Source organism: Lagopus leucura, unplaced genomic scaffold, assembly GCF_019238085.1.
Source record: "Lagopus leucura isolate 7727_CA_CO unplaced genomic scaffold, USGS_WTPT01 Super-Scaffold_100004, whole genome shotgun sequence".
Taxonomy (NCBI): Eukaryota; Metazoa; Chordata; class Aves; order Galliformes; family Phasianidae; genus Lagopus; species Lagopus leucura.
In genome coordinates, this window is record NW_024962264.1 from 33360369 (window position 1) to 33382859 (window position 22491).

The 22491-nt window shown below is 38.1% G+C and overlaps 1 protein-coding gene and 1 long non-coding RNA gene across 2 annotated transcripts; one reads left to right on the forward strand and one right to left on the reverse strand.

Moving 5' to 3' along the window:
* Positions 1-841: 841 nt before the first annotated feature.
* On the reverse strand, positions 842-2551 carry LOC122180007. Its single transcript, XR_006178894.1, has 3 exons — positions 2471-2551; positions 2177-2376; positions 842-1711 (listed from the first exon to the last, which is right to left on the reverse strand). It is a non-coding gene; the product is annotated as an uncharacterized LOC122180007 (long non-coding RNA).
* An 11060-nt stretch (positions 2552-13611) lies between these two features.
* Positions 13612-18056, forward strand: IL21 (interleukin 21). The gene is made up of 5 exons (XM_042870618.1): positions 13612-13746; positions 13866-13901; positions 17256-17393; positions 17830-17910; positions 18015-18056. The coding sequence occupies exons 1-5, from the start codon at positions 13612-13614 to the stop codon at positions 18054-18056; spliced, it is 432 nt and encodes a 143-aa protein (XP_042726552.1).
* The last annotated feature ends 4435 nt before the right edge of the window (positions 18057-22491 follow it).

The following is a 22491-nucleotide window of genomic DNA, read 5'->3' on the forward strand; positions in this document are numbered from 1 at the left end:
ATATAAGGCCATCTTCCACTTACCTTATGGAAGATGTTAAACAATAGCAAAGACTATTTTACATAAATAAGGAGGTATAAAAATGTTATTGTATAAAATATTGGCTTCTCTTGGTTATTACTGCAATATTCGAAATTAAATGGGTTAAACAGGCCTTTCTGTAAAACATCAATCAGCAGGCTAAATATAAAGGCACACTTCAAATTCCAAAAGTCACACTATTTAATTTGTAAAGGAGAAAAAAGAAACAACAACAAAAGAAATGACTGCTTGTCCCAAAAGCTGGTAAGTCAGATTCCTTAGCTTGATCTGTTAATGAACAAAGCAACTCATTCTGGCCCTGTTAGAAGAAGAAAAGCATTACTAAAGTAGAAGAATATCAGCCTTTCTCCAGCCTCCAGACTTCAGTCAGATATATGCTTGCCAGGTTCTCCCTAAACCACGCAGACTTTTTACAGCTCTTCCAGATTTTTCCAAGAGAATGACTGGTAAAGGCTGCACTGCCTAAAGCAGGATGCTGGGGTGAACCTTACATTTGTAAGAAGATGTATGCAGTGGCACAAAACACACTGCAGTTTCTGAGATGACAAAGCAAAAGGAGTTCACTTCAGGATTAATATTCTGCATCAGACTATGAAGAAAAAGTTCTTTCCCAGCTCATAAAAACTATTAAAAAGAAAGAACTGCAGCCTGAAATACTATAAACAGAACATTGAAATGCTCATGTGAAAGTGTCAACATGAAATATTTTGATACTTCAAGTTATTTGTTTCAATAGAAAGTGAATAAAATCAATACAATCAAATAGGAACTGATAAGAGGAAAAATATGTTTTGTTTGATTCTTAGGCACTGAACTAGTCTAGCAATAGAAGAGACAACAAGGCAAGGCAGAGATTGAGCAGGGAGAGCTTCTAAGGCATTTGACTATATCAGAAGGTAAAACAGTTCAATCTTTGTTCAATGTAAGGATGATTTAAGTGAACTGAATGATGGTTTTTATCTCAGGAAAACTCAGCATGGCCAACACAGAAACGTGGAGGGCAGTGGCAAGAAGAAAACAGGATGAAAGCTACAGTGTCTATTGCTTTCTTCAACATGCAGCATTTTTAATGGCACCTTCCAAAATAGAGTAATGTTCGTCTTCAATTTCCTCCTGCAGATCCGCCACAACAGCAATCTGAAAGAACGTCAGCCTCCTTTGATCTCCCCATACTGTTTTGGAAATTGCGTATTCGTCTCCTCTGTTCCTTCAGGCCATTTCTGACAAAAGCATTCTAACAAAAGCAAAGAGTTTTCCAGTTCTCATCTTTAATGTTTCCATTTCCCTCTGTGCTGCCACCCTTTGTGTAGCAACATCATATAGAATTATTTTGCAGACTGTAGAGTCCAATTGGCATCTTCTTACTGCATGGTGCACGGCATGGACACAAGTATGGAAGATCAGGGTGGTGAGGCTAAAAGAACTGCTGTCTGTGCACTGTTTGACCAGTCCAAAGGGCAAGTAAAATACAAGGTTCCTACTGATTTCAGCTCTTAACACTTTCTTTTGCTTGTGGCTGGGCTACAAGCACATACACAGTTGCCAGAAATGGTTCTGCTGATGGCAACAGTGGATGAAGTTCTGAGCTGAAGGTGAAGGCTGGGTAGGTCACATCCACCCTACCAGGGCATGATGCAGTTTGGTCTGGGTCATTCTGCAAACTCATTCCCTGAAAGCAAACACAAAGCTAGTGAATGGCTGGTACTGGAAAGAACGTCCTTTTGAGTTGGGCCCTCAACACTGGGAGATTAAGTCAGTTGAATGGGAGATGTAAGCTGTTGCTTTTGCTCCACATTGCCACAGCACTGCAATGAGAGGACAGGGGTGCCTGTTGCTGGTGTACAGTAATTATGCACCACTGCCTATCTTCAGCCACCAACAGGCAGGTCGGCTGGGAGGAAGACCAGTCCCAGGAAGACAAGTAGAAATGGAGTGGCTTAGAACCACTTTAAAATGCTGCCAACCAGGTATCAAGAACTGTAGTTACAGAGCAAAGGAGAAAAAAAGAGGAACAGATAGTTTTTCATAGGGTTCAGTAACAGTGCAGTTGTGTAATCCCTGTGATAACCAGCAGAAGATGTGGACTGAAAATTCTGATATACAGAGGAAAACAGAATCTTAAGATACTACTTACAGGTAAATTTCGGATGCTCAGAAAGACTGTACTTCTCTGGTTATCTACATTTTCCATGCTTGCAATGATTATGGAGGAAAAAGGTTGTTTGCCATTGATTTCAGCTAGCACCTGCAGCAGACCCTCATTTTTCTCTCAGCTTCCCACAAGTCAGTTCAGGTAAACAGCATGGTATGCTCAAAGAATCTGGTGTCATAATTCTGCAACAGGCATACAAATAACAGGCAATAAAAAATGTAATTGTCCAGAAAACTAACTTAAGATAGCAATTTTACCATTTGCTTATATACTTACTTGCAGCTGCAGTTGTAATGATTATCAGCTCAGGTTTCTGGAAAGAAAACACCAGCAGGACAAGACATCTTTATTTTCCAGTGAATTGTACAATAAGAGAGTAACACTTCTTTTTTTCCTTTTTGAAAAGAAACAAGTCTCCCATCAGAACCAATGAAGTTGTAGGAAGGAACTAAAACCTATGGCTTTCTATTGATGTTTTGATATAGAAATGAAATTACTGAAAATTATTAACATGAAACTTGACAGTCTCCCTCAACAGTAGGTGACGACACTTTCAATCTTTGCTCACAAAGAAGTATTATATAATCTTCAACTAAAGCTTCCTGACAGATTTTTGTACTCTCACAGATGCAATGAGTAGTTGCTTTTCACCTAGGGTCATTTATTTACACTGGAATTGGAACCAGATGATCTTACAGGTCCCTTCCAACCAAGCCATTCTATAATTCTATGACCATATATTTTAGCAAGTAACTTTGTTTTGTACCTCAAATGTTCTTTTTCTTTTCTTTTGTATTTTATTCAAAGGTCTTTGATCATCTTGTTTCCCTAGATTTGCTTACTGTGTTTAACCACAGAGAATGGCACACATGCTCCTGGGAATTTACTTCTCAGAGGCAATACTTCTGTTGGTGCTAAGTGTAGTTCTGCTGCTTGTGACAGAAAGGAAGGTGATTTGCCACTATTAGAGGTTCAGCTATCTATTATTGCCACAGCTCAGCTTTCTGGGGATTTAAATGATGGCAGGCACTCACCAGAGCAGAAGGCAGAAGCAGAAGTGTAAATGAGGAAGATAAGAGTCCATGGTGGGTCCCAGTTCCAGTTTGGCAATGCAGTCGTGGATGTATTTCTTCTGAAGCTACACAGCATGGACAAGCCAAAAAATTTATTTTCTCCTCCTTCCAATTCCGGTTACACATACCTGCTGTGATATCCTTTGCACCAACATCAGCATATTTCACTTGTCAAGGAACTGCATTATTTCACTGTACCTAGCATAAAATAAAAGGGGAAAAAAAAAAATGCATTAACTGACTAAGAGATGACTTACACTGTTTTGCTTGTTTGATGCAACTTCAACTGTTTAAGCTGCAGATACATCTTGCATTTGCCCTGCATGTGAACTTATCAGTTTGCAGAGACTGTCTGAAAGACAACAGATACCTTGGTTTATTCTAAACTATCTTACTTTGTTGTGTTGCTTTTTTTTAATATCATATTCTCACTTGGAAGGTTTTTATTTCATAACGTCTATGTGACTTCTCACAGTTCATTTCTCTGTTTGTTTCCCCACCCGATAAATACTTTCTTCTCAACTGCAACTCCAAGTATTTAATTTTAATTTCCTTCTTAGAACTTAATCAAAATCAAGGATATTTTTATTACTCTCCCTTTTAAGGTCAAAACAGGTTCACAGAACATCTTAAAACATTTCCATTATTGTTTCCACTGAATGCAGGGAAAACACAATGTTGACTTCATTAAAAAAAATAGAATAAAATCACACCAGAGATAATTTTCATAAATTAGATGTACAGATTTCACCGTTCAGAAACAAGGATGTCAAACGTGTCCAGCTTGTGCAACCTCCTACACAGAACCACAAGGTTTCAATGATAAGTGACTGAAACCACAGCATTCAGCTTTTTGTCCAAGACTACTGAACGGGTGCTGCTGCTTCAGTGCGATGACTGATCGCACATTAGTTTTTCCAGGGTTCACTAAAGGTGCTGACCTGTGAAAAAAAATGAAACTCATTATGCAAAGCAACTGTATCATTTAGCTTTTAAAATGTGTACGAGTGCACACATACAAGATAAATCTGTTGATGCAGGTATACACATTCACGTCCGTTATATGCATCTGGCTGCAGATGAAGGCAGACCAAACAATTTCTGAAAAAATAGACCAAGCTTTCTTCTTTTCTAGAGATATTGCATTTGAGTTTTATCTGTTAAGTATAGTGTTAGGCAGCAGCCTCTGAGCATTCTGTAACCTGCTGTAAACAATGAAATAGTACATTTACTGAAGCATAAAGTCATAACAAAGTACATTATATTCAAAGAGTATGAGAAATGGGATAGTTCGTATTGCTATTTAAGACAATTCTATAATGGTATAGTTGCAACCACATTGGAGATGTTATTGATATAATTGCCTGGAAAACAAAACAAACAAACAAAACTCAACAAAATGATGACATAATACCAGCAAATTTTAAATGTAGACCAGGCTGCTGGGTTAAGACTTTCCTAAATTCTCTTCCTTAAAATGATTCTGTCAGAAACTATGTTTCAGCCACAGTGAAAGGGCTTAATTCTATTTGCACTGGCAAACAATTGCTGTTCCTGGAATGCTGTTGCTCAGTGATACCCAGTGGCCCCCTCGGCCCTGTGTGCTAGGAGGTACTTGTTGCGTAGGCGATCCATGGTTTTGATCTGCAGCAGAGCCATTAGAAGAGGAGTTTCTGACTTCTAGCAATGCATTGCTGGTTGTAAACCTGTTGTGCTATGGAGAAAGCAGAGTTGGTAGTAAAATAATTCTAATCAAAATGAAGTAAAACGAACAGGCAAACTCCCTGTTTGCTAGAAGGACTTTTAACTTGGATTGTTCCATTGATACCAGCAGCTGTAACAGAGGCTCCTGAAAGACAAACTGTGACGCAGAGCCACAAGAGAATGGTGGTAACATGGAGTAGAAAGTTCTTTAACTGGCTTTGTTGCTGAAGAAGGCACTTGTGCTACTACAGCTTGAGGTTTGCAGGGGTGCCTCCTGCATCAGCCTGCTCTTTGGTTGCACAGCGTGACAATAGAGCCTCTTCTCTGTGCAGGAGCTGAAGCACAAGCATCTGATGGCTCACACAGTGGTTTGCAGCACTCAGTGTAATAGTGCACAATAGAAGCTGAGGAGCTGGTCTGCAAGCAGATATGTGGAGTCACTTCAAGGGGAGGCAGACCACATCCTCCTGTGTATTCTCACGCTGCTCCTCTGCATTCACCATTTCTCACTGTGCCACAGAAATGCCCCAGCATGATATGGCATGACACAGTTCCTTGACCTGGGAAACAAAAGCCATGGCAGGAAAACAATGTCAATGAGTTTACTGATCTTTAAACCAGAAGTATCATTAAATAATTCTAATAAAAACTGTGTATGCATGCATAGACATTAAGACATTTATGATCAGTAGTAAAATCTAAAGATATTTTGGTAATGCAAGAGAACCCAAAACTATTTAGAAATAAAAGCAGTATTCAGTTATCTGCTTCTACCAACACATGCCAAAAAAGTAAAACATAATAAAAAGCAAAAAACTGTATTTGATTTTAAAGATAAATTGATGTAGAAGGTATCTGTAAGGAAGATAAAATCAGTGCATATTTGCTGGAAAAGAGGGAAGAGAGGCCACAGTCCCTCCCCCCCAAAAATGTGTCCTATTGTTTGCTCTAGACCACGCAATAGGGAAACAATTTTACTGCTGGAGAGATCCGAAACCAGCACAACAGCCTCATCAAACCCAGAGAATGACTTCCAAAATCCGTAACAAACCTCTAATTTTGATATTGAAATACAGACTGCAATGTCAACACTGACACAACAGGAAGGCCCAAAAGCCAGTGGTTTTTGTATGTCACACACGGCCAGAAACTGCAGCAGATTTGCCCATTCTGAGCCTGTAGTGGCTTGGTTTCTACTTGTTTGATAGTGTTGATATTGTAAAATAGAAGTAAATCTCTTTCAACTTCTGTTCCCCCTCTTCATAAACATTAATAAATTAACAAAGACTGAACTTTGTGTTGTTCTGCTTTCTCTGTTCCCTGTCCAACATCTGCATACATCTCATTTGACTTCTCTTTCTGAACATTTTGAATGAACAGGACATTTACATTTGGGTTTCAGTACCACCACGTCACAGTCTGTCACACCACACGCCATACTGTTCTTTAATGGAATTCTTCCAAAACGTGTTACATACAGAGAACACTCCTGTGGTAGAAAGATTGCACACCCGCTGGCCATGCTTCCTAAGATCTGAAGAGCCACAGAGAAATGCCACCATGCAGCTGCAGGAGATTTCACTGCTGCAATACAGAAAAGGAGCACTGACTTTTCTTGCTTATAGCCCTCATCTCCCTGTACACGTGTGTCTTTCAGCTGAAGAACTACTTTCTGTCCTCAAATTGCTATCTTGATATCCTGACAGCTGCTGCCTTGTCTTCTGAAGGTGGCTGTCCTTTAGTAGTGGAGAAAGATGTGCTGTGAATAAAAATGAAGATGCCCTATAGAAGCTGGAACACAGCACAAGCACAGAAAAAGCTCTGAGCTCTTATCGTTACCAAGATTGAACTGATAATGACTTATGCGGGAGAGCACAGCCGAGATGTGAAAGAGACTGGATGACGTGAATGCCTGCAATGGCAGAAGACTAGACTCAGTGACCCAGCAAGGCTTCTTCCTTCCTACATGCAGAGAAAGGTACTACCCAGAAGGTGGGTGATTGCTCCAACAATAAAAGGAAGATTTGAAGTGATATGGCCTCAAAAGGACAGTTCTTCTGAGCATCTTGTGCTGTGCATAGCTGGTCCAGCCTTGCATCAGGCTCTGGATGTCTCAATACAGGCATTTCTCAATACAGTTTGTCATTATTTGTTGATAAGAAATACATCAACCACACTTCATGCATAAGAAAACACCATTGGGTTGACTGAGGAGCAAGACGCGCCTGGTATTTAACAAATATACAACTACTGTTAACGATAAATTGTTCTGCTTTACAGTCATTGTCACTCCTTCAGAAAAAAAAAAAAAAGGAAAAAAAAAGAACACTAAGACTATAACGCTTGGTACAAAGCAAATGAGACAGGACGGGAACATTTGCAAATGGCTTTGCATTACTCATGCATCTTCACTAACTGAAGCTGTTTCCAAAACTTAGACAAAAACATGAACAGGGCTGTACTAGATTCAGAAAGTCTCTGCCTGTTCTTGAAAGCAGGTTCTATTTTCCATCCAAGTCTCTTTCATTCTTACATTACCTTTTTCTGTTGCGTGATGGCATTGCATCTCAGCCCTATCTGCAATCAAGAACCAGAGGTTATAATGTAGCTGATGTTCACTACTGAAAGAGTAAAAAAATCATTTTTAAATCTAGTAATAGCCAGAGGCTGAACACAGGCATACACACAGCGCCTAAGTACCAGCTCAGCCCCTACTATGAACCACAGATATGGAGGTTCTTTGACACTCATGGAAGTTCTCCACAGACAGAAGAAATCCATCCAGTGATTTCTCTGTACTACATACCAGGTCTGATTTGTCTCTTCTCAATGACCTTTGGATTTGTAAAAAGGTGTGGGATAGGTATGATGCCTTGCCAGCTCCAGGACTGTGAGCTAGTTCTGCTCCAGGTGTCCATCACTTTGTACTAGTTAAAAGAAAAAAGTACTGGGGCTTGCGGAGTCACATATTTAGTCCCCATGTAGAAAACACTCTACCTGTTTGGGGAGTTTCTTGCTCATGACTTTGGTCTGGTTGGGCAATTATGGTAATGAAATGTTTATCATGAAGAGTAGCAGGAGGATTACTCTGGGTTTTTTTTTCAGTATCCAGAAGCAAGGAAGATGGAGTACAACACAGTCACTTTAATCTGACTCGCCAATAATGAACTTGTAAGATTCTACTTTATAACTCAGCCAGATGAGCACTTGTGCTCTTTTCCTTGCTATATATATATAAAACACAGTCTCCTGACACAGCCATTCCCTTTGTTCTTTCAATTCCTTCATCTACTGCATGGGATCTTTTTATTTGCCAAATCCACTTCAATGAGGACTAGAAACTGTCTATAACATAACATTGTGGAGGAACATTATGGAGAATCTCAATAATTTTATTGTACTATATGCAGTCTATTAATTTTTCAGTGCCTTTTCACCACACTGAGAGTTGTATTTTTTCTGATTTTCATAGAAAATATAACTTATAGCTAAGAAGAGGTTTTTTTCCCTGCTTTTGGTAGTTAATTTTCCTCTTTTCTAAGCAAGGTTAGAAGACAGAAGAACTACACAAAGTTAAGAAGAAGAAAATAATATTTGGAGGGAGTTGTCAGAAATATTTTATAAACTAGTTTTCCTAGATCTGTTTTATAAAGGTCCTCTTTCTAGGCTCACATTTTCCAGTTTGCTTTCCTACACTCTCCCCATGGATGGCATACATGTGGAACGTCACATACATAAGTTACAAAAATTCTTTGAAAGCAGCTCCGTGCATTACAGGCTTCTCCTTTTTTTTTTTTTTTTTTTTTTTTTTTTTTGGCTGAGCCATAGCAATGACTAAGCTGTGGGAAAAGCCTCCATTCAGCTATACTGTAAAGGAAAATGTGGGTGGGGAAACCAGGTTTTCAGGGTCGAAGTCATTCAGTACTTGGGTGTTGAGTGGCAATGTCGCAAAAAGGAAAGAGGAGGACTTCACTTAATGGGCCAGGGATGGAGGTTTTTCAGATTTCCACTCTGCAGCCATCCCTCCAAGGCCAGGCAGGCGACAGTGTGAGAGTGAGTATCATTATTTGACTCAGCATGTTCCTAAGCCACAAAAGAGAAGTGACGTATATAAAAACCATGTTGCTCACTCTTATCTGATGAGAGGGATATCAAGGAGTTTTCTCCACTGCCTAGACAAAAAGGAAGCTCTTTGTCCTTATATTTCACTTTCTCTGTCAGTGTGCCTTTCTTCAAACAATTATTATGCTCTTCGAGCCTCTAACACAAAACAGAAGACTACACAAATTTAGAGAAATGATATGCAACCACTTGCTATCACATTACCAAATAACTAGTTGTTTAGTTTCCTATTCTAATTGCTCCATCGACTTCATAACTGATTTACAATACAACAGATTTAATTTAGGAATATTTTAGATAGAGCTGTCTCATTAGTATACCTCCAATTAGCCCATGAATTATCCTGCTAGACTGGTAAAGAGATGAGGTCTGCCATATTTTTGTGATGCTTCTGGGTATTAAGTGACAATGCTTCACTAAATACCTGCTGCCCAAGTGCTCTCTGATGCTGTTTTACAGGTATCTTTTCACACATAAGGTTCCACTGTAAAATAGACAGGGATTTTCACCGCCACCTACCATTCACATTAATGTCTCCTCTGATATAATAAGCTGCCTTTTACAGTGCATTGATATAAAAAGTGTTTTTGGGACTACATGCAGCATGCACAACCTGGCATCTATCAGCAGAGTTCTCCCTTAGTTTGCAATGTCATTAAATATTCCAGAATGTGGAGAACCAGAGTCTAACAAAACGGCTTCTTTTTTAAAAAGTGAAGCTTGCAATGACACAGCCTCCTTTAAACAAGAAGAGAATTTTAAAACAGTTCTCAACATGCTTGAGCTTGGTTCAGGGAATTTAAAGCTGCCTTTGTCTGCCATTGTAATTATTTTCTTTCCTACAGTGACAATCTCAGGACCACTCATGCACAACTGTCTCATTGTTTTTCAGACTATCTCTAGAAGCTGCTCTAATTTAAACTCTGATCACTGCATTAGACCCTTAATTATTACTTTAGGAAAAAAAAAAAAAAAAGATGACAATTAAAATGGTTGTTAGCTACACAGGTATGGTTCTTCTATACAGCTGTAGGACACGGTCAAGTGTGAGAGTACAGTCCTGGGAAGCTGCAAATGACTCCCAGTGACACAGTAATATCCACAATGTAGCTGTGCGTTACTCATGTCCAACAAATTATCAAGGACCAACAAAAATGCAATTTTAGTCAGTAATAAGTGAATCACATCCAGATGGTTCAATACAATATTATAGCTCCTGCACAGTGAGATGCTGGGACCTCATCCAGAATATTATCAACCATTCCAATGGAGGTGTCTGCCAATCAAATGGAGGTGTGCAGAGCAGAATGGATGGGATGATCACAGGACAGGGACACTTAAAGGCATCAGTGTGCTTAGTCTGGGGCCCAAAGGGGTCTGACTGCTCTCTCTAAGCTAAGCAAATGAGAAAACATCAGTCAGAGAAAACAATCTAAGTGGAATGACAGCATCAGTGTAAGAACAGAAGTGACTAAGCTAACAGCCGGTGCCATCAAGGCTGGAAGTAAAAATGTCTCTGATTGCTAAGCATAGAGACTTTAAGAACCAACTATGGAAGTAAAGACAACAGTTAAATAATTATGACATATTGTCATGGCAGTCGATAGGAGCTGATGCCTCTTTGTTTACCCATTCAAGCCCTGAGTTCCTGAAAATACACGGACAGCATTAACTGAAGTTCTTGAGTGGTCCTGAAGTTGTCTGGTCAACGCAGTGGCATTTTTGCATAAGTAACTGCCAACCATCTAATATGCTAACAGAGTCAATCTCACATCCAAATGGAAACCTTCCAACCTATCAACCAAATAAAGCTGCCTAAAATAAAAGCTAGCATGTTCACCTATAGAAGCTGGGCTCAAAGAAATTTCTCAAAAAAATTCAAATTTGAAACACTAACAATAAAGGCAGAAACATATGTATCACTGGTCTGCTCCTTAACTATGAATGCTCCAATGGCATTATCGAAAACTGTATTGAGAATACAATGTATGTTTATCTAAATTACTTGTCAATAACCTACAGAGAAGATGAAGATTCAGTTAGGTTAAAGAGGAGCAGACTTCACATAAACAATACCACAATAATAATCTCTTCATCCCTTCAGCAGCTTCACAGAGGTGTTAAACAATAGATTTGAAAACAACAAACTGTACAAAAATTCACACGAATAAGGTGAAAGAAGGGATAAAAATAAGTTCTGGTTATGGTTTCTCAAACAAAGTGTCTCTACTGCTTCTGATTTCCACTTATGAACCTTAGCTGTAAATTAAAAACTTCTGAATAAAACCTGAGATTCCCTCCACTTCAGTCCATCTAGGCTGCTCATCTAAAATGAATACAAAACATGTCCTTCAAAACAAGTGAAAAAAAATAATGACTGCACTACCTTTTATTGATGAAATTATATTTTAGACTGTGCTAGAAGAAAATATTTTTCTATCTTGTTTCCATTTTCATTTCTCAGGATTCCTGTTCTGTCAGGTGTGATTAGCTGCCCCTTTTGCCAGAAGACATTTTGTACATACATGAAAGCATAAGTGCATTTGTGTAGACATACATGCATACACCTTTAAAATCTATTCCTCCAAGCTATCCAGTTGTTGAAAGATTATAAACTGTTTATAGTGAATAAACATTTGCATACAGAAAACAAACACACCACATTAAATGGTGAGAGATTTTGAAATAGACAGAAATCAGTCATCCCAACTGACTGTCTGATTGACCCACCTGACAGATAAAAATAGAAGCATTTTGTAGAGTGCCAGCTTATTACACAGACTAGCCTTCTAAGTAACACAACATCAAAATGAAGTCCAAACACCTTCTATTTTGCTTTAAAATCTTCAATAGGCCAAGATTTAAGACACTTAGTTAGGTACCTTTTTATTTATCACAGTGAAGGTGCTCAACTGATTTTATTTGCCCTCTACCTGTTCTACACAGCAACCTGTAATGGTCATACAACAGTGCTGATAACCATTTATTACTGACAGTATTTAACAGACATTTAAAGGCATTTTACCTCCTTGCGATGAAGTGTTAGGAGCAGTGGTGTTGCAAAGATTCCCAGAGGTGGCAGCACGGAAGTCCCTAGTGCTCACACAGCGCTGCTCTGTATGCTCAGTGCAAATAAGTGAGATTACTCTCTCATGAAAATGGAGCTTAGGCTGGAGGAAAATAATTGATAAATAAACAAATAGTAAGCGAGCAAACAAACCAAAAAAAGGAGTATATTTGGGAATGTCTATAAATACCGTGGCACTCATTTAGCAAGAAGACAACTGAGGTACCCCCATAAAAGAACATTCCTTACTGACGTCCCTTGGAAAAGCTCCCAGCACTAATGTGTCTTTCAAGTAATAATCTCAAATCTGCTTCCTCAGAAGTAGCATACGTACTTCATTGCAGTAGGCAACAATTTTGAAGGAAATCATAGGAATCTGAATTATTTCTTAATTCAGATTATTCCACTGTTTTTATTCTCCCTTTAAATTTTGTAAAGTGCATTGTTAATCTATTTCACACCGCACAAAGGCATTTCGGCGTTCTCAAGAGAATTCTCTAGTCTCAGTGTCACATCTCCATTGAAGGGGTTGCATAGATATGCAAAGCTAACTTCCACAGCCTAACTGTGACAAAACATAACTGAACATGTTTAGCTGCCGTATCCAACATGATAACGTTCTGAGGGACTGACAACTTAGTACCGATCCTCCAATATCGTTCCCACCTGGGCAATGGGCATGGGATAGGAATCCACTTCTCCCATGGCAATGCATCTCCATCAAGTCAGACCCCTGCAAATGCACTTTCAGCCCCCAATGCACATACTCACTAGCACATTGTTAAAATATATGAAATCAGTTTGAAGTAAAAAGCAGACATCAGCTAGCTTGAATGTTAAAATGACCTTTTATCCACAGCTGTTGCAGAAACCATGCATGAATGTAAAGGTGACAGTTCATGGACATCAGCTGGATCAAGCTACATATCCTCTAGAGCTATAAAGAAAAGTAGGATAAATACTTTAATGTTCTGAAAAGAAGTCCTGCCATATTTCATCAGCATGATATGGATGATTTTCAATTGGATTGAAGAGATTCTTTGCTGCAAGAAGCAGGAAAAAAAAAAAAAAAAAAGCAGAATCTTTGTTTACCTGGGCCTGTGGTTTCTAAGCATCTACTTTTTACTACGTTCATTTTTTGACTCAAAGCGAAAATGGGAATTCACCCTTTTCTCTTTTTTTCCTGTCCAATGTGCAGATGGGGCATATTTTAATTCACTCCATCAATCCCTGCCCCCCTACGCACAAACTCACCTAGCCAATGGAAAAGAAAAAAGGGTTACTCATTAATCCATTCTTCAAAGCTTTCCAAACTGAAATGGGTGGGTTTTACATCTGCATCAAAGACCAATATATAGGTAGGTATGTGGCATACCTGAGCACAGCTCAAACTGAAGTGTTCATCTTGGATAGCGCAACTTTGCTCCTAACACAACAAAACTCATCAGAGTATGGAGAGGATGATTATTTTCTGTATGCTCTTCTTCTGTTCCAGTATGGTGCTGACTGCAGCTCCACCAAAAGCAATGAAATACAAACAGCTTGCAAAGACAATTGACCATCTAAAAGATGTAGTGAAAGATAAGGTAAGCAGAGCATTTGTCCTAATTCTGAAATTATTTTCAAGTATTATGCATTGAATATATCTTTTGAGGGACATTGCTCAAATGCTAAACTTTTCTAACTTAGATTTGTTTTATTGTAGGATGTTGAATTGCTGCATACACCAGAAAACCCTGAGGTGAGACCGGTTTAACACTTCTTTCTAACTATATCAAATGTATTCTGTATTGGTTATTTCCACTGACAAATCGACATGCCTTCTTTTTCAAATCTCTGACCTAGAATTCTTAGTACAAGCTAAGCTATGTTTGAAGATGCTTTGATAGAAGTTCCTTATTCCTGGATTTTTCATATCGGAAGTGTTTATATTATGCAGTCTTAATTATTAGGCTAGTGATAGGTTAGGTTAGGTTGTGCATTCTAGCACATCTACATTCAAATTTGTAAGTGTTCCCTTTACTCAGTGCCATGAGTATAAAAATGCCTGACTAGCAATGCTCCTGAGGATGCAGTTTTTGGGCAATGAAGCACCTCCAGCTACCGTGAGCTCCAGGTGCATTGGCAACACTGCTAAACGGAGTCTGAAGGGATCCCCTTTCCCTCCCACTGGAGATAAATGTCAAGAGTGGTACTGTAAGGCTATATTACATAGCACTTCCTTTCATGCAGTCACACTGGTTTCTGTCAGACTACTTGCGAGCAAAGTGTGTGCTACCACACAGACCAGGAGACAAAGCTGCATTCTGCAAGTATTCTCTTTACATTATAACTTGTTAAAATAACCACAGCAGGTCTCCGCAAATTTCTTTTTATACCGATATTTATTAATACATTTTTAAAATGATGATACTATGTATTATTCGAAGTCAGGAACTTCTCATATGTATTAAGTTACGCTAGAGTCACAGAAAGCGTGCACGTATCTACATACTGGCAGGATGCGGGATTTACAGCATAATGAAATGCTAAAAATAACAGCATGTCTTAAAAGTTTAGAAACTCAGTGTGTTCTGCATTCTTTTGATAATCCCCAACATGCAATGAAGACCTTGTTATCAGTTATCTTAAATTTACCCATCATGTTTGTTTATGGGTGTGGACACCTATTTCAGAAAGAAAGCGATTTTAAGCAAGATGTAAAAATAATCATCATGCATAGTAAAAAAAAATACTTGCAGCATATAGAGGTGTTTACTCAGGGCTGTAAACTTTTTTTTTTTGCAAACTGCAAGAAGAAAGGAAAAAAACTCACCTCTTTTCACAAAGCTGTTAGCCTCCTCCTAAGATTTATGGCTGGTGCATTTTTGACTTGCAAAAAACATAGAGAAGCATGACCAAAACAGATACATTCCATTCTATCTGATTGCTAGAAACAACTGCAATGCAAAAAGTAACGCACCTGATGTTGGTTTTTTTTCACTAGCCCTCTTTCTAACTCGTACCCTCAAAGGGAAAAGAGCCAGATGGTTAGCCATCATTTTACTGCAGAGTTTACTGCTACCTCTGAAACAAGCAAATACACCCAGTGACTAATCACTTCATCGGGTTGTTGCTTTTTTTTCTCTTGAAAAACACCAGGAAGGAAGACAACAGTTCATTTGCAGCACAGAGCTTTACGGGCTGCTTCTGGGAGGTCCTGAGTACCTCTGTCAAAAAGTATAGCAGATGAAGAATTTAGGTATTTTGGAAGGTACTAAGATCGATACAGGTTTGATCCCTGATGAAAAGACAACGCTAATTATTAAGAGTAATTGTTAACAGTAATTATTACCAGCAATCAGACTGAAAAGGATTTTATTCTGTGGAGTGAAATTTACATTTATTGAATTATCCAAATACACATATGTTATATATTCTGTTATTATATTATATATATTATATATCCCTCCAGTATCTAAAGGGAGGCTATAAGAATGGGGACAGACTCATCAGCAGGGGCTGCTGTGATAGGATGTGGGGAAATGGCTTCATACCAAAAGAGGGGAGAATTTGATTGAGTATAAGGAAGAAGATTTTTACAACAAGGGTAGTGAAGCATAGTATTACTTATATGATAACCTGCTTATGGCAGACTTGAATTTGGCCTTCAATACGTAGGAAGAATACAATTTTTCATTACATCAAAAATTCAGTGGTTTATCAATATTGGTTTTGAATTCCTTGAGACACCAGTGAATGGACTGAATGTTAGCCCCAGTGCAATCCCACATCATTTCCCTGTACACTCAAGTGAGATTTAAAAAATAAAAAATAAAAAATAAAGTAGTGGAAGGCTAAAGATAGCAGAAGATACAAACTCAAAAGAAAAGATACTGAAGCTGAGGAAGACTTCATACTGAGTTGATTCAAAAGACTGGAGGGAAAATAGGATAGACCTTGGAGATAGACCTTGCAGCTGAAGCCAATGGCACAATGCCCATTTAAATCACATAAGCATCTAACTGCTGTTGTTAGTTCAGGAAGCAAAGGTTTTTCAAGGTAATCTGTAAAGTTAGAGTCAGGTGTAGAATGTTTGTTTCTGGCACAGCTATTTTACACATTTGCCTAGCGCCCCTCAGACTTCACCACCGGTACAGACTTTTTAATGCCTCTTCATCAAAATGCTGAACCCATCACAACATACCAAAAATCATTGTGGCCCTCTGACTGTTGGCCTTCCTACAGCTAACTGTTAACTCAGCAAAATAAGAAAAGAAAAAGCAGCATATATGAGAAGTGCTAGTTTCTCAGCTCATCACGGATGAGGCACAAAATGTTTTCAGTTTCAGCTGGAAAATCAATCTGTTGAAAAAAAGAGTACTTTTTTTCCAGTAAGCAAGTCTGGTTACGGTAAGAAGCTTGAAACAAACACAAAAGTGTGGTTTTTAATGAAAATAAAATGTTGTATCTAACCAACATAAGATGATGCTATTAACGTTTGCTATAGACAACATACACTGAGGTTGCCTTGTCCTTGCAAAAGCAGCACACTGCAGTGGCATCTAATAAACCAGACGAGATTCAGCTTCGGTAGCTGTTGGTATGCAAAACAAAGATGACGTCTTTGGAGCCATTCTAATATGCATAATCAGCAGTTTTAACTGTGTGTTTCTTTGAAAAATGGAAAACGCGTTAGAAATGGGCTTCAGTAAACACTGCTTTTCTTTTTATGTTGATAATAGGTTGGCTTTGGTGGTATTTTCCACAGTTGTATGCCTAGTGAGGAAAACTGCTACCACACAGGAAAGGAGATTCTGGAGAGTTTGTAGCCTGTTAGTGTAATAAAAATTAATGTGCAACCACACCATGAAAGAGAAAAAGCAGGCTGCTGTCATCATTAATATCCAAAGGGAGACTTTAGGCACGTATTTGATGAGGAAATACTTAAGCAATTATCAAAGAATGGGAAAATCAAAGGATCCTTTGTGTATCTAAAGCTATACTAAAAAAAAGTACTGTTGGATCTTGGATTCTTAATTTTGAACAAAAATCACAACTTAACACATGTGTGGTGATGTTCCTTTTAAAATTGTTCCTTCTGTTCCTGTCCTAGGATGGATGCCTGTTCACAGCTATGACCTGCTTCCAGGATGGCATACTGAAATTACAGCCAAAAAACAGCCAAGTAAATGTTACATTCACCAAAACTGTGAAGATCTTGAGAAGACCCATTTTGCCAGACTCTGGAGAGGTAGTATTTTCTGCCACTGCTCAAAGTCTTGATCATTGCCCCCTTATTTTCTGCAACGGACACCACCTCTAACAGTAGAGCCAAACTTGTTAGAAAATCAGATCAATCTTTCATTACTTTGGAAACAAAAAATATCAATTTTTGTGCACTTCCAAGAGAAATTCATTCCAATCCTATCAGTCAATTGCATGTATGCACTTTAATGATGACAACAATGTGACGTACTGGGCAAAAGAACAGGGAACACTGCAAAAATTGTGAATGAAAGGTGTAGTTACTATTTTCAATCCCTTTCTGAAACAGCCCATATCTTGGTTTTACTATTCATAAAAGGCTGTGATTACAATCAGCTAGATTTTTTAATAAGAAGTCTTTAAGTATTATTTACAATTATGGTCAGATCTTTCAAAGTGGCATGCTCTGCTTTATCTTTCAGCATTGTGAGTCTTCATGTCAGTCTTACGAGAGAAAAAAACCCCAAGAGTTTCTGAACAGCTTTTCAAAACTGATACAAAAGGTAATCAATTAGATCTGGATCCTGCTGTCTGGTTTCTGACATTCTGTAAATAAGCACTGATACCTGTATTTTCTGTTATTCCTAACACTGCATTTTTTTCACAGTTATTCAAGAACTGTGGATACACCAGAGCTGAAGGCTACTGAAAATCTACTATTTAAAGCAGACACTATCTTATTTAAGACTGTGAAAAATGTAAATATTTCTCATTGCTACTTTGCTGTGCTGTGTGTGTGGTAAGTGAAAGCTTCTCCCCAGAATATAAAGGAGGCTTATTTGGATGGCTAAGCATAAGAATGATGCTGATTTGAAAGTAATCCTAGCCTCATCTCACAGTGAAATTCCAACCAGTGAAATTCCGTTATTTCAGAAAACAAGGCTCACTTGTGGGACTTTACTGTCACTTTATGCTGAACTAGAAATGCATGAGGTGGCTGCTAGTCTTTTTTTGCATTCATCTCAAATGAATCTCATACATAAGTGACTGAAACATTTTAAAGAAGACAGACAAAAAGTTACCAGTATGTTTGAAGACTCAGGTTTCTACTTGGACTGATTTCCTTATCTTCAACAGTAATACCACACACACAATTTTATTTATAAGTTTTTAGATTGTATCTTAGCTGACTGTGAAAAAAAAATATCCTGCATGTAACTATCACAGAAAGAGTGGAAAAACATTTACAAACCTTACTGTATGGTATGGATCTGACATACTTCCATGTTGAACTTAACCAGGCATTTGCCCTGGTTTCAACGGGGAAAGGGCTAACTCAAATGCTTGGAGATGTAGAATTCTTGTAGAATTCTCTGGGGAAAAAACTTCTCTCAGGACTCAGAATTCCACCTCGACTCCTTCAAGCTAACATAAATTCATGGTTGATATGACAGGCCACTGCAAGAGATCCAGCAAATGCAGTAACTGATGATTATTCAGAGTGAAGCTTTTCAAAAGCATATTTCCTTCCTCAGAATATTTTACTCTTATATCCATGTACCATAACACTATTTCTTCTGTTCACTCTTGATTCACCAGAATGCTTTAAATAGCAATTTTTTCTTTAAAACCTGTCAAGTTTTTGTGGAAACTTCACTGTACAGCTTCTGCACCTTGTACATTTCTGTGAAACTTTGGCCAGAGACAGCGCTGGCTTTTTATTTTTATTTTTCAATAAAAGTAAGTATCACATCACTTAGAACTAATTTTTAGCAACTGAATTATGTACAACAATATTCTGCTTGCTGTGACTCTGTACCTCGAGACTTCCATCTGTGAAGCAGCAGTTAATTTACCCTCCAAAGAGATATTAGAACCACAAAACGCTGCTCTTGGAAGGGAGTGTAAAGACCGCCAGTAAAAATTAACCTTCCATCTGACTTTCTCTATACTTAGTAGAAATACAGTATAAAAAGGAAACTGGAATGGAAAATGATAAGCTTAGTTATCTCCAGAAATATTGAGAGGCACTATTAAAAACATTTCCTTTCTTACAATTGTCAGCCTACAGAAAAACTAACAGAAAAAGCTTTTTTTTTTTTTTGCCTCCACATTTTTACTGTCCTGAAATGTGAACTTCTTCAAAACATACCTATGTTAAGAGGAGGAAGGAAGATCCTCAGGGCAACAGTGAACAAAGTTTCCACAGTCAGTTCTTTTTTGCTTTCCATCTCCTTATTTCTGGCTGATGACAATTTTGCTTCAGATTGTCTTTCTTTTATCTTTTCCTTTTATTTGTTTGAAAAACTTTTTCCTCCGAGTAATGTTCCGCTATATCTCAGTGTTTCTGCATTTCTGAATGAAAATTAACATTCTAAAAATGAACTGCCCCTTGTATGTATGGGGAAAGAGCTTCCTTTTTTACAAAATATAAGGTAGGCATTTTTTTACTCTCTTTTCCAGTAATTCAGTATGTGCGTTCAAATCAGTTTTTTACAAAACCCGGTTACAATTACGTAGCAGAGGTGAAATGTGATTAGCATGCTTTAAGAGAACACTGCACATTATATATTTACTAGTAGTCATTCTAAAAGATTGAAAAGCAGCTTTTAACTGCTTTAACTTCTTTTTTTTTTTTTTTAACTTAAGATGGATCTCTTAAGAGAAAAATTGCCATTTCCTTAACAGAATATCATAAGCTAACTGGTTATTCCTGCCTACACTGAAACAGTTGATTTTTTTTGATTGTTTGTTCATTTTTGCACGCAAGGCAGCATGTAACAAACTAAGTAATGTAGCTATTTCTGTTTAGTGACTTGCCCCACTGTTTTTAATTGATGGATCACATCACAACAAGTGTAGTGGCTAAAGATTGGTTGGTAGGTTTTCTGAATCTCAATATACTTGTTTGTAAAGTAAGACCATTTCTTATATCTGCAGAATAACTTTAGTCAAAATGCTGAAGCCATGATCTAAACAAACAAACAAACCAGCAAGAAGCTGTAACAAATCTAGATCTTAAAGGGCTAATTGTCCCTAAGTCCTGGAGAAAACTGTATTAAGTGGATAATCCAGTTCAGACATATGGGAAAAATTAATCACAACGTTATCGCAGTTGCTCTTAGTTGATGCCACTCCTCTGGGCAGTGCCAGCACAGTCACTCTGGAACTCTGTGTATGTTTAAAATACACTTAAGACTCACACGATGCTGAGGCCTCCTATTAAGTTTTCAATTTGTGACAGCTATGAAAGATTGAGTGTGTTATTCAAGGATGTACTATTTTAATCCCAAATGAAGAACAAGAAAACAGCGAAGGACAGATCAGTCTTCAAGAGGACATCACCTTGTTCTTCAACACTATTCTCAGGAGAATAATATGACAGTGGCCCAACTCTTATGTTGGGAGGACTAGTTACCACAATTCCAGACATGAAACAATCTTGATGTGTTTTTATTTGTAAGGTGAACTCTCTTTGTGCTGACTGCATTGTTAGAAGAAGAATGTTTCTTTAGCTGAGTACATAGGGTAAGCCATAAAAGCTCATTACCTCCCAGGGAGGTTTAACAATATATTTATGATTTTGGTCATGAGTGTCCATTGTGGGCACTTCAATATGTGTCTTAGCATGGTATATACAGTTTTGTATAATATTTACTTTTCTTGAGAGGTTTCTGTATTATTATACCAATTGTCTCATTTAATTTAATTATTTATTGTATTTTGTGAACTGAATGTTTATACTGAGAACCTCGTGGTTTGATTTATTTATACACCTATGATATTAAATAATTTTAGCTAATACAATTTTCACTTGTTCTTTTCTTAAAAAGCTTCCAGCCATTTCAATCCTTACTGTGGTTTATAAGATTCCTCATGTGAACTTTATTAGCCCACACTATCACAGATGCTGCCAGATCAGACCAAAGATATGGTATACAAAGTATATTATCCCTCTGTACACAGTGACTACAGGGAAGTCTCCATCACTACATTACACCTTCCAAGGGAGCACAGTGTTCAACACACAGCTGTTTGCATATGCCATAAAGCTTAAATTTATTGACTACCATGAAGTTCAGATTGCACACGTACTGCTGAGAGAATCCTTTTGGGCTGCTCTCTGGCCTCTTGCCCCTTGGTCTGTACAGACATCCAGGGTCGCCCTGTTCCCAGGTGCAGAATCCAGCACTAATTCTTTTTAAACTTCACAAGGTTGGCGACTGACAGAAATCTTGTGATAATATCAGCCAGTTCTTTGAGTACCATGGGTTGAATCCCATTGGGCATTCAGCTGAAGCAGAAAATCCTGTGCAAGTTCAGAGTTGGCTGGAGTTTATCACTCCCACAGTGACTCTTGAGTCCTAGAGCCCTAGCCCAAAAAGGCATTAAACACCTTTGCTTTATCTACACTCCTATCTGTGAAGTGATCAATCTCATCAAGTAATGGTCCAGTGTAATCTCTGGTCCTCCTTTTCCTCTTAACATACTTCAAACATTTATTTGCTTTTAAAGCTTAGGAAAATTGAAAAATATAAAAGTAATGTCTCCTATTTATTTTCATGGAAACTACAGCAGATACAAAGAGCACAATAGCACTATTTGATAGAGCAAATTCTCAGCTACAAAACATTGTTTTTCAACATAGCTATTAGCTATGGTTTTTTTTTGCCCACTATGAACAAGAACCTGTGTGCCACTCATAAAAATCTTCTTGGCTGTCAGGAATGTGGCATGTCTTTCATGTCACTGTAATCACTGCTGGAAAGCACACTCACAGCCTCACTGTGCTCACATTCGCTGGTTGGACTCCATCAACATTAAACAAGAATCAATGAACGTCAATTTGTGCAATCTTTTTTCACATGGAGGAATTCATTTCCACAGCTTTGCTTCACGTGCACTTTTCCATGTCAGACATCACTGTCAGACTGCCCCTCTGCTGCTATCTGGCACATGACAACAAATTGTAAGAGAATATTGGTGGGAAGATTCAACCTCTACTGCCACGCCACCACCATCTGCCTCTGACATCATGGGCTAACATCGTCAAATAGGAGCCATTACTTTCAGAGCAGCCCTCATGAATACATAGATTAAAGATGCTAATCTATGATTCCAGAAATATTATTAGTAGCTGATGA

Bases quoted from the DNA above. Each gene is read 5' to 3' on its own strand.
- IL21 (XM_042870618.1), top strand. From the start codon at position 13,612: ATGGAGAGGATGATTATTTTCTGTATGCTCTTCTTCTGTTCCAGTATG. The intron at 13,747-13,865 runs GTAAGCAGAGCA...GTTTTATTGTAG, and splicing joins AAGATGTAGTGAAAGATAAG to GATGTTGAATTGCTGCATAC. The intron at 13,902-17,255 runs GTGAGACCGGTT...TTCCTGTCCTAG, and splicing joins ATACACCAGAAAACCCTGAG to GATGGATGCCTGTTCACAGC.